Raw genomic sequence first — 11638 nt, forward strand, 5'->3', positions numbered from 1 at the left:
GCAGGATTTGGAGTGCCAGGAGGGCGCATCGCGATCCCTCAGAGCGAGCCCGGCAGCGAGCAGAGATGGTGAAAATTAAAACAAAACGCAACAAAAGGGTCAGAAAACGCGAAGCTGAGCACTGCAAGTTCAAGATCTCTCTCTTGTGCTGGCGATTTAATTCGTTTCCCCCTCCCCACCTTCCTCGTGAAGTCATAAATAATAAATCCTTGCACAGTCCGAGCAGCCGAACACGGGGAATCCAAGGGTGGCCTGGGGGGTTCCCGACGTGATCTTGATATTTTTTTACACTTGTTTCTCTCCTTTTCCTTTACCCAAAAGTGCACAACAACACAGCAAATAAATAATAATAATAATAAATAATAATAATAACATTTTTCAATAAATTAATTCAATAAATATCCTCGTGGCACAGAGACTGGTGAGTGCAGGGGAAGGGTGGGCTCATCTGCTCTGCTCTGGGGTGATGGGCGAGCCAGATTTGGGATCTGCTGCTCCAGCTCCCTGGAATCAGCTGCTCCAGCCCTCTGGGATCCAACATTCACTGACAAGTGAGACAGAGGTAGAGAACCTTCTCCCTGCTTCCATGGGGAGGGGGGAAAAAATGAGGTATGGAGAGAGGTGGTGCTGGGAACTGGAGGCAGAGAGGGGTGGGATGGAGATGTGAAATCCCGGGAATCCCAGGTGGGGTCTGTGGGGCCAAAACCCCGGGAAGGGGGTCCCAGGTGGCCCCAGGACATTTTTTTTTCCAGCTCTGGGGGTCTGGTGGAGTTCACTGACCCCCACATTGCAGCAGTGTCACCTCTGGCCTCCCAAAATCCGGATCCCTGCCTATCTGGGGATGAAGGTCGAGGAGGAGCAGCCCCATCCCATTCCCCTGGGATCCTGCCCCCCCTCCCGGGGCTCTGCTTTGTGCTCTCGCCACTGCCAGTGCAAAAATTAACTCTCAAACCCACCAAACACCCCCAAAACAAGGCAAAACATTCACTCCTGACACGAGTTCTCTTTCCCTTCCCTCTCCCTTCTTTTTCCCCAAGTGCTGCTCCGTGTTTTTGGGGGGGTCAGGGGAGATTCCTGGCTGCTGGAAGCTGCTGGAAACTGGGAGAAAAGGGGCCATTCCTGCTTCCTTCCCGCTGTTCCGGCCCCGCAGCCGCCGGTAAAGTGCAGTTCACCCCACGCTGGGAGAGGTGGGGCCACACCAGTGCCCTACTGGGAGGACTGGGGGGAGGGGGGAGGTTTTGATGGTGCCGGGGAAGGGATTTGGGGTTGGGGGAGCCAAGGATGGAACCCCCACCCCCTATCAAGGTTGTGACCCCCCCTCAGGTCCTTCTCACCAGGAGGCAGAGGAAGAGTGGGGAGGGATGAAGAGCTGCGGTGGGGGGTGGTGGGGGGCTCTGGGTGCCTTGGGGGTCACATCTGTCGGGTTGGGGGGGTTCACACTCGCTGGGTGAGGGGGACTTGGGGATCTGGGGAGTGGAACGATGAATTTTGGGGATGTGCCACTGAGGGGCTCGGAATGACCCCTGGGTGTCCCCTCCAGCCTGGCACAAGAGGGGGATACCTTGGAGACCCCCCCACCTCCCAGTGCTGCTCCAGCCTCTCTGCTCCATCTCCCAGCCGCTGGAATCCACGGAAAGCGTGGCCAGGTCCATCCCTTCCGTTTTGGAGTGGGGGGAATCTTTTTAGGGTGGGGAGAGCCGGGACAGGCAGGGAAGGAGCCCCGGGAGTGCCTCGGGCTGTGCTCCCCCAGCAGAGAGGACGGTCCTGGTGGGGAGCTCTGGGTGCCCACACGATGCCAGGGCAGAGCAGGACGTGGGATCAGCATCAGCAGGATGGGCAGAGGTTGGGGGGACACACGGCCAGGCAGCGGATCCAGCAGGACAGACGGACATCTGAGGGGCCAAACATCCAGCTGGGCTCGGGCAGGACGGGAAGACAGATGGATATGGGGTGTGGACAGACAGATGGACACAGCGCAGCCTTCTGGGTGCCTGGCATGGGGGTCAGGTCGCGGAGGGACAGAGGGACTCGAGCTCTTGGCTCAGAAGCCCAGCACAAGTTCAGGCAGGACAGATGGACACGAGCCGGGCGGCTCAGACACCCAGCACGTGTTTCAGCTGCAGATGTCGCAGATGTGACACGTGGACGGACGGACAGACAGACAGACAGACAGACGCGAGCCGGGGCCGCTCAGACGTCCAGCACGTGGTTCAGGTAGGAGATGTAGCAGATGGCCAAGCGCAGGATCTCGATCTTGGAGAGCTTCTTGTCGGGGGGCAGCGTGGGCAGCAGCTTCCTCAGCTCGGCGAAGGCCATGTTAAAAGCCTCCACGCGGATCCTCTCGCGCGTGGCGTGGGCTGTCCGGTACTTGGCCGTGGCGCGGCGCCGGCGCCGCCGCTCCTCGCGGCTCAGGTGCTGCAGCTCCTTCTTCACGGGCTCTCCCGGCTCCACCGCCCGGGCCGGGGGGCACAGCCCGACCCCTCCGGCGTCCTCGGCGCTGCCCCCGCAGCCGCTGAAGGCGGATTCGGCCTCGGAGCGCGGCGGGGGAAGGTCGAGCTCCGTCTGCTCCGAGTTGAGCATCATCTCCGCGAGTGGAGGGGCGGACGTGGCGGGGAACGGGGCGAGTCACGGCTCCAAGGGGGGTCTGCGGCTCACAGCGACCCTCCGGGGAATCTCCTCCTCCTCGTCATCATCATCACACACCGCGTCCGCAGGGGGATTTGGGCATTTTCCCCCGGGCGGCAACTTTGGCAACAAGCGGCGCGGGGAGGACGGGGGGATGCATAAAAAGCAGATAAATCGCTGCGTGTCCTCCTCGCCGCGGGCTGCGAGCCCTCAGGTGTCAGAGCCGAACTCCTCCCGGGTGCTCTGGAAAACACAAACACGGGGAGGGGGGGGTCGGGTCTCATTCCAGGGGTCGGGTCTCATTCCACGGCTCCCTGGGCACGGGAGATGCAGAAGGAGCGAGCGGGGAGCGCTCCGGGAAAAAGTGGGAGCCGTTTCTCCCGGCTCTCCGGAGGGGATGGCAGGTGGTGGATGAGGGAAGGGGAAAACCAGCCCGCAGGGGGCTCGGGGAAGGGGGGGTCATTGTGCACTAAATGAGCCCGTATGTCACGGATCCTGCCACACCATCCCACCCCCGACATATGGAACCCTTCGCAGCTGCTCGGCTTGGTGCGGCCAAGAAGAGACTCCGTCCCTCCGGGAATTCTGCCGCTGCTTCCCCCTCCTCCTCTTCCTCCTCCTCCTTCCCTGTGCCCCCACAGACCCCTCCAGCACGTCGGGAAAGGCAGGTCCTGCTGCGGGAGAATCTTCCTGCGCTGGGCAGGGGAAGGGGGGGGGACAAACTTGGGATGGACGAGCCGTGACCTCTCTCGGGGGAAACTTGTGCTGAGCCACAGCCCAGAAATGGAACAAACCCAACAGGGGACAGGGGAGAAATAGTCCCTACCCTGCTTGAAAAGACTTGCAGGAGGTGAGTTTGCAGCAGCAATGTCCAAAAAAGCCTGAGGAGGCCCATCAGCGTGTGCAGAACTGTCTGAGCACCCCCAAAATACGTCTGGTGGGGTCTTTGCTCACTGACACAAACACACAGGTTCTTGCACACACACAGACATATTTCCCACCTCCTGGGCTGTGGATGGCCAGGATCTGGACATCCAGGATCACATTTATGTTCTCCTTAAACGCTCTCCCTGCTGCTCCGAGGTGCTGGGAATTTGGTTTCTTGTGCTGCCTCACTGCCCCCTTCCCACCCCACTCCCACCACACACCCTGTTCTCCTCTTGCTCTGCAAACCCAGGTGTTGAACCAGAGGGTCAATCTGGCTGCTGGAGGTTCCATCCAGGTGCAGATGAGATGCCCCAGCAGGAATTCCACCCCTGGAGCGGCGGCTCCGCTGCCTCCCTGGCTCCATTCCTTCAGCGCAGGGAAGGAGACAAACCACGGCCTCCCAGGGCACCCAATCCATCCCTGGGACACCAGCACTGAGGAAAGAGCAGGACACTCCACCCTGGAAGCTCTGTGGGCAGGCAGGGAGGGTGACCTGGAGCAGGGACAGCCTGGGAATCACCACCAGTCTGGGCACAGTCCGTGGGATGTGTCGCTGTCCCCGGCTCTGCATCCTCAGGAGGGAATCAAAGGTGCATCAAACACCCAAAAAAGGCCCTCCTGGGGGGCTCAGGATGTTGGCAGGAGACACCAGACCCATGAAGCTCAGCTGGACTCAAATAAACTCCTTCTCCCGCTCCTCCTTCGCTGGGTTAGTCCAGTCCTACCCAAGCTTTTCCTCTGCGTGGGAGACTCGTGCTCCAAGTGGTTCTTTCACCCTCTTTCCTTTGGATAAGCTGCAAATTGCCACCTTCCTAAATTCACCTACTGTGAGAACTTCTTTTTAACCCACACTTGCTGCAGTCCTGCCTTCAGCAAAGCCCCCCCAGTGCTCAGACCCCTGAGGGGCAGTAACAACACTTCCCACCTCCCCTCTTACCCTTTTCCTTCCACTCCCGACAATCTTCCAGACAATTTTTTTTTAGAAACTCCCAGGCCACCCAAAGTGTGTCTGGGACCTGCTTTCAGGCCACCTGGATGGAGGTTCCTTTCCCTTTTCCCTGCTCTGAATCCTCCCGTGCCAGTGCCAAGAAGGTTTGGATGCTAAACCCGGCCCCCCCAGGTCAAGCCCTTTCCCAGGAGTCCAGAGCCACCTTCCCACATGGATTATGCAGTTTAACTCTCTATCCCCCTCCCATTCCAGAGCCACCCACCCCCCGGGACAGCCCCCTTACCCCCAATCCAACGATCATTCCCGAGGTCCAGCTCTCCTCTTCCCACAGGACGAAGCTCAAGTAATCCAAGGAGGGAGGAACCCCTTGGCTCATCCATCCATCGAGGAGGGAGAAAGTTTCCCTGGGTCTCTCCCCTGCTCCGTGGGATGGATTTGGGCTGGGGAGGAATCAAGGAGAATCCCGGCAGCCTCGGGGCCCAGGCATGGCCCTGCTCGGGCAGGAATGTGGCTTTGGAGCCTCCAAGGGGGGCATGTTCCCCAAACCCCTATTTATCCAGCCCGGCCTCGCCCGCCGGGCCCGACCCCGAGTGTCTCATTGGCCGCTCGGCCGCTCCCCCCTCATCAATATTAAAGACGGGAGTGGGGCTGTCATTGGCTGTGCGGGACGTGGGAGCCCCCCGGGACACGAGGGAGGTGGAGGTTGGATGCGGTCCGGGAGGGTGGATGGGGTGGTGGGGTGGGCTGGGCTGGGAGGGAGGGAGGGAAGGAGGGAGGGAGGAGGGTGCGGGTGCTCCGGGAGAAGGCGACATCTGTTCCCCCTGCATATTTCATAAAGGGGGATGGAGAGAAGGGGACGGGACGTGGACAGGGGAGGCAGGAGCGGCGCCGGGAGAAGAAGGACCATTCCCGGGTGATCCCACCCGTGTGCAGCCCCGCGGGGTGTGACGGGGCTGCGTGTCCGTGTCTGTGTGTCCGTGTGGAGCTCCCTGAGGATGCTGTGGGGTGGCTGAGCCCGGGGGGGGGTGCCCAGACCATGGCCAGCCCACCAGGTCCTGCTTGAAAATCCACCTGAGTGAAGTTTGGTGAGGAAACCGAGGGAAAGGGAAGGAAAGGGGAGCGCAGAGGACACAGAAACTTGCTTTGAAACACTTGGAGCAGGAGATAACGATCCTTTGGGGGTCGACCCCGGCCTCTGCCTCTCACCCTGCTCGAATCCTCCCGTCAAAACTCCTCCTTGAGAAAATCCCCAGCGCTTCATCCTCACCCCCACCGCCTTTGGGAGTCCTCCCCCACCTCCCAACGCCTTCGCTGGACTCTCCCACCTTTGTCTTCTCCCTGTGCCCCCCTCCTGCCATCGCCGGGGGCCGGTGCCCGCCCCGCACAGCAGGCGAAGCCCAGGTGATGGGCACGGACACCTGGGTGGGCTCCAGCGCCTGGCACGGCTCGGCAGATGGTCCCGGAGTTTGCCGAGGCGGAGGGATCAGGTGGCGGCTCCGGAGCCTCCTCGCCATTGCTATGGCACCGATTAGGAAACAATATTCCCTTAATGAGCTCGTGGCAAAATGGGAGCGTCCGCCCTCCCTACCTCACCCCCCTCCTTCCGAGCCCGAGGCGCGCCTGGATCCCGCCTGGATCCCCCCGCGCGTCCCGCATCCATCGCATCCATCACCCCGAACGCAAATCACCGCTCTCCACCGGGAAAACGCACACACACACATCCCAAATCCTCCCCTTCCCAAAACCTCCCGCTGCACATCCCACCCCAAATATCCCCCTCCCGGGCACGCACATCCCCCTCCCCATCTCCTCCCTCCTTCCCGGGGCTCCCCGGAGGACGCTGATGGGCTGTTGGTGTTTATTCCCTGCCCACCTCCCCGGGCCCGGCTCTGCTCCCCCTGCCAGGGCCGCCAGCAGGGCCCCCCCCCTCCCCATCCCTCCCCTCTCTCCGCAGCTGATCCCGGGCTGCTCCGGGCATCCTGCCGGGAAGAGAGGGGGGAAGGATTTTGGAGCTGCTTCCAGAGCCTTCCCACTGGGATAGTGGGCTCGGGCTCGGCCAAATTAACGGGAAGGTTTCAGCTCCCTCTGTCTCGTCTCCAGTCAAGTGAGTTTTTTTTTTTCAAGGATGGGGAGTCCACAGCGAGGAATCCTTGGAAAATATTCCTCTCTTTTACCCTCTGGCTTTGTCCTTCGCTCCTGAGTATTCCTGGTTGGAAGAGAATGGTTTTCCACGTCAAAACCAACCTGTTTTCTCACCTGGCAGGATCCCTGGAACATTCAGAAATCCCTCATTCCTTGGGATTCCTGGGCCTCCCTCTCAACACAAGGGGGCAAGAAGGAAGAGGTTGCTGAGGGAGCACAGCCAAGGATTTAAAAGCTGCCTCTGGTTTGAGCTTCACCTGAGAGGTTGAGGGACTCAGGTGGGTCCTTTGTGGTGTCCCCACCCGAGGGGATTTGTCCCCACCCAGGGTTTGTCCACCTTGACCCGGGCATGGAGTGCCAGGACCAGTGGGAATGGCTTCAAACTGCCAGAGCAGAGGCTTAAATTGGATTTTAGGGAGAAATCCTTCCCTGGGAGGGGGGTGGCACAAGTTGTGGATGCTCCACCCCTGGAAGTGTCAGGCAGGAGCAACCTGGTCTAGTGGAAGGTGTCCCTTGGCCCACGGATTGGAACAAAATGCTCTTTAAGGTCCCATTCCAACCCAAGCCATTCCATGATCCTGTGGTTTTGGGACCCCACAAGGCTCAGGGATCAGCTGCAAGGGGCTGGGGTGCTGGGGGACCCTGAGCAGCTCCTGTGTGTGCTGGGAGAGGTTTGGAAAGAGGCTGGAAGAGGCAGCATTTGGCAGGAGATGAGGTGACATATTGTACAAAGCCACTGGGGACCACTGGGCCTGTCTGGGAAGACAGGCAGCTTTAACCCTCCAGCTGCTGGAGCAGAGCTGGGCCCAGAGGTTAGGATTGGACGTGGAGAGGGGGCTGCAATTCCATCCTACAGGTGGGGTGGGACACCTGGATGGAGATCAGCCCAGGCAGCCAGGAAAGATCAACTCCCTGGGGACCCTGCAGCTCCTACCCCTGCTCTGGTGCCTTCCCAAGCTGGGGGCCACACACAATTCCCAGCTTTCCAGCCTGGGAAGTCTGGAATGTTGTGCCTGGAGGTGCCCAGGGAAGGACTGGCCGTGGCATTGGGTGACAAGGTGGGGATGGGGCACGGGGTGGGCTCGGTGGGATGGGGGGGCTTTTCCAGCCTCAGGGAGTCTGGGATTCTGTGGAGAAGCACCAACAGAGCCTGTGAACCTTCACCTGGGGGCATGATCCACTGTCAATCACAGAATGTCAGAACGGTTTGGGTGGGAAGGGACCTTAAATCTCACCTCGTTCCACCCTGCCATGGGCAGGGACACCTTCCATAGACCAGAGCGCTCCCACCTGGCCTTGGACACTTCCAGGGATCCAGGGGCAGCCACAGCTTCTCTGGGCAACCTGTGCCACCCTCCCAGGGAGCAATTTCTTCCCAGTATCCAATTTCAACACCTGATTCCCCCTCCTTCAGCGTGAACCCACCCCCCTTGTCCTATCACTCCAGGCCCTTCTCCAAAGTCTCTCTGGTGTCTCTTGGAGCCCCTTCAGGTCCTGAACCCCCCAGTTAGGCCACCCCAGAGTGGGGAAGCCAGGCCTGGGGGCTGTTTTGGGGGCATTTGGGGGTGCCATCCACGTGTTCCCACGTGTGTTCCCCGCCTTCAAACGTGCTGCTGGGTGCCTGAGGAAGGTGTGTGTGTGCACACCCAGGTGTAGTTACTCCTCCCAGGAAACTCCTGGAGGGCAGGGAGGGAGCCCTGAGCTCTGGGAGCCCCCTTTTGTCTTTTTTTTTTTTTTTTTTTGTGCCTGGCTCCGGGGGCCAGGGCAGGTTTTTTGTCGGTGACAGACGGCCCCGGTGCTCCATAACCACACAATCTGTCACCACCACCCCTGACAGCTTTCACAAGGAGCCCCCTTCCCTTTTCTCTCCCCTTTCATCCTGCCCTGTTCCCTGCTCCTCTGCTCGTCCCCCTTCCCCTGGCTTTGTTCCCCCCTAAAAGCCAAATAGCGACAGAAGCTCCTGATCATAATATTGCTCTAATCGAGTCTGTCATAATCAGATCCAATCTAATTACGCCCAGATCCCTCTCTCTCTCCTCCCGACTCTCTCTATTGCTTGTCCATCTGTCCCCCCCTCTTCCCTTCCAGTCTTTGTGTCCATCCATCTGTTATCTGCAGGCCTTTCTCCCTTCCCAGCCTGTCCCTGGGCCCCTGCCCCATTCACAGCGTGGCCACCCCGGCCCTTTTCCTCCAGCGGCTCCGTCTCCAATCCATCTCCCTTAAAGGCCTCTCCATCAATCCATTTAGAGCAGCTCCTGCCTCCTCCAGCCCATCTGCTTCTGCCTTTCTGCTGGCTGGGAGCTGTGGAGATGCTGTTTTTGTTCCTGATGTCGATCTTGATTAGCCCCCCGGAACCTCTGCTGGCGCCGGGGAAGCATCACCTGGGCGGCAGAAACATCCTAAAAACCATCTCCCACCCCTTCCTCCTCCTCCTCACCCTGCTCTTCCTCGGCTGAGGCAGGTGGAGAGCAGAGGTTGGAGGGCACAGGGTGAGGCCCTGGGGGGGGGCTGCACAGGAAGGACAGGCTGGGTTTGTCCCCAAATCACCTCCCTGTGTCTCCCCAGCAGGGCTGTTTTTCCTCCAGGAATCCACACGGCTGGGTGGACAGACAGACAGACAGACAGACAGGCAGGGGGTGATGGTGAGATGCCACTGGGTGTTCCTGCAGATGAGGGAGGGCATGAGGAGCCCAGGTATCCCTGTGGTGTCCCTGTGGTGTCCCCGTGCCGTGGATTTGGGACACGGCGTCGCTCCAGGGGCTCTGGTGCTGCCGGTCCCTGGTGGTGCCAAGGACAGGGGGAGGAAGAGACGGACCCTGGGCAGGCTCCAAGCTGGCAATTCCTCTGCTCCTATTTGTAGCAGTTCAGCCCCTGATTTCAAACACATGTTGGACTCAGATTCCTGCTGGGTGCCAGCCAAGGCCCTGGCTCGCTCCGCTCCTGCTCCTGAGCTGCCTTTGTTCCTTCTGCTGGACCTTGTGTTGCTCCCAGACAGCCCCCACAGCACCTTGAACCCTCCAACATCCCCAGCTCGGCAAAGGGGAGCTGTTCCCAGGGCTCTCCCAACCCTAACCCTGCCCCCTTTGGCACAAACCCTCCAAAAAATTAATCCCCTCACCCCCCCTCCAAGGACTTCACCTCAATTTTAGCTGCTGATAAGACACCACCGAAGAAGACACCAATTTTTGCCCTTCCTGTCTCCACCGCTTCCTTCTCCCAGAAGCCAAAACAGCCCTGCCTTTGTTCTGGGTATTAATTAACTTTCCTGCCTCTTAATATTCCAGAGCCATAAAGTTCCCAGGAGTGGGGAGGCCGAGGACTGAGAAAACACCCATTTCCTCTCCTTTCTCCTCTCTCGGTGACTGTGTCACCCCCATATGTCCCCCCCTCCCCTCGGGGCACGGGGGGGCAGCTGCAACCCCTCCTCCTCCCCGGGCTCAGCCCCAGCTGAGTTCAGGGGGTCAAAGAGAGTCGGTGGCATCTTCTTTTTGTGCAGAAATCCCGGCAAGAGTCGAGCGGGGAGGGAAGGAGGGAGGGAGGGGAGGAGAGCGATGCTTGCAAATGATGCGCACCGGGAGGAGGAGGAGGAGGAAGAGGGGGGGATGTCTCAGCAAGATGCCCGAGGGCTCCGGGTGGAGACAGCCCGTGCCAGCTGCCCAAAAAAAACCACCCAGCCGGGCTCGGCTGGAGCTGGAGGGGGCTTGGGGTGATCCGGGAATGGGGAGGGGGGTCATGTCCTGCCGGGAAGTGGAAGGGACAGGCGGATCTCACCCCCAGGAGCAAATCCCAGCAGGAAGGTGCAGCCTCAGCCCCGGGAGATGCCGGCCCAGCCCTCCCCGCTTGGTTTGGAGCAGCAGCTCAGCAGGACTTGCCAGAAGTTGCATCACTGGGGTTTTTTTACCCCCCCCCCCAACCCCCAGAACAGGCTGCAGAACTTGCTTCTCCCAGGCTCATCATCTCCTCAGGGGGAATCTGCCTTTGGCTGCTCAGTTTCTTTTCTTCCCTGTTTTTTTCCAGGCAAGTTTGGAGCAGGGGAGGGAACGAACAGGACCCCTGTCCTCCCAAATCAGCAGAACCATGGAATGGGTTGAGCTGGAAAGACCTTGAAGATCATTTCATTCCAGGGACAACTTCCACTAGCCCAGGTTGCTCCAAGCCTCATCCAACCTGGCCTTGGACACTTCCAGGGATGGGGCAGCCACAAATTCCCTGGAAAACCCGTGCCAGGGGGGGCTCCCCACCCTCTCTGTGCCTCCGTCCTGCCCATCCCAGTTCAGCAGCTGCGCCGACCTCACTGTTACAACTCCCCTGACACCCTCCTGTCCTCACCCCCCCGAGATGCTGAGCATTAATTAGAGCATCCCTAATGCTAATGAGCTCTGGGGAACGAGCACATTAATGGGGGGGGGGGTCGTTTGGGTGTCGTTAAATACGTGGGTTTATTTTTATCTTTACGAGGCAAACACCACGAGTTCCGAGGAGCAGCTGAGTCCCAGGATCTTTGAGGCTGGAAAAGACCTCCAGGATTGTGGAATTCAGCTTCTGATCCATCCCCACCTTGTCCCTCTAAAGCCCCAGAGCTTGAATTCCTTCCAGGACTGCTCCTGGAACATCATTCCCAGTCCAACCAGTTCTTCCTGATGCTTTGCAGGTGCTGGGACAGCTTTGAGGACTTTGCCAGCTTTGGCACCTTCAGGCCCTGGGATTGGGAGAACTCCCTGGGATTAATCCAGGATGAGCAGGTTATAGCCCGAGTTGGATCATGGAAATCCAAGCCATTCCCAATCCCAAGGTCTCTCCTCAAGCTGCTCCATCCTGGGTGAAGCATTTTCATTTAGATGTGTAAGAAAGCACCATAAAAAAACCCCCTCATCTTAGGGAAGGAAAAGTTTCTCCTCTCAGAAAATCCTCTGCCTGTCCCAAAGCACTTCCACACACCCAGATTGCCCACTGGGATAATTTTGGGAAGGGACTGAAGATGCAGCAGGCCAAGGG

General features: G+C 59.4%; 1 protein-coding gene across 1 annotated transcript; it reads right to left on the bottom strand.

The window, feature by feature from the left end:
• Nucleotides 1-1385: 1385 nt before the first annotated feature.
• Nucleotides 1386-5458, bottom strand: NHLH1 (nescient helix-loop-helix 1). Its single transcript, XM_050330555.1, has 2 exons — nt 4785-5458; nt 1386-2868 (listed from the first exon to the last, which is right to left on the bottom strand). The coding sequence occupies exon 2, from the start codon at nt 2581-2583 to the stop codon at nt 2191-2193; it is 393 nt and encodes a 130-aa protein (XP_050186512.1). The 5' UTR covers nt 2584-2868; nt 4785-5458; the 3' UTR covers nt 1386-2190.
• Between the last annotated feature and the right edge of the window lie 6180 nt (nt 5459-11638).

Source organism: Myiozetetes cayanensis, unplaced genomic scaffold (assembly GCF_022539395.1).
Source record: "Myiozetetes cayanensis isolate MyiCay16 unplaced genomic scaffold, myiCay2020 scf41, whole genome shotgun sequence".
NCBI classification, from domain to species: Eukaryota; Metazoa; Chordata; class Aves; order Passeriformes; family Tyrannidae; genus Myiozetetes; species Myiozetetes cayanensis.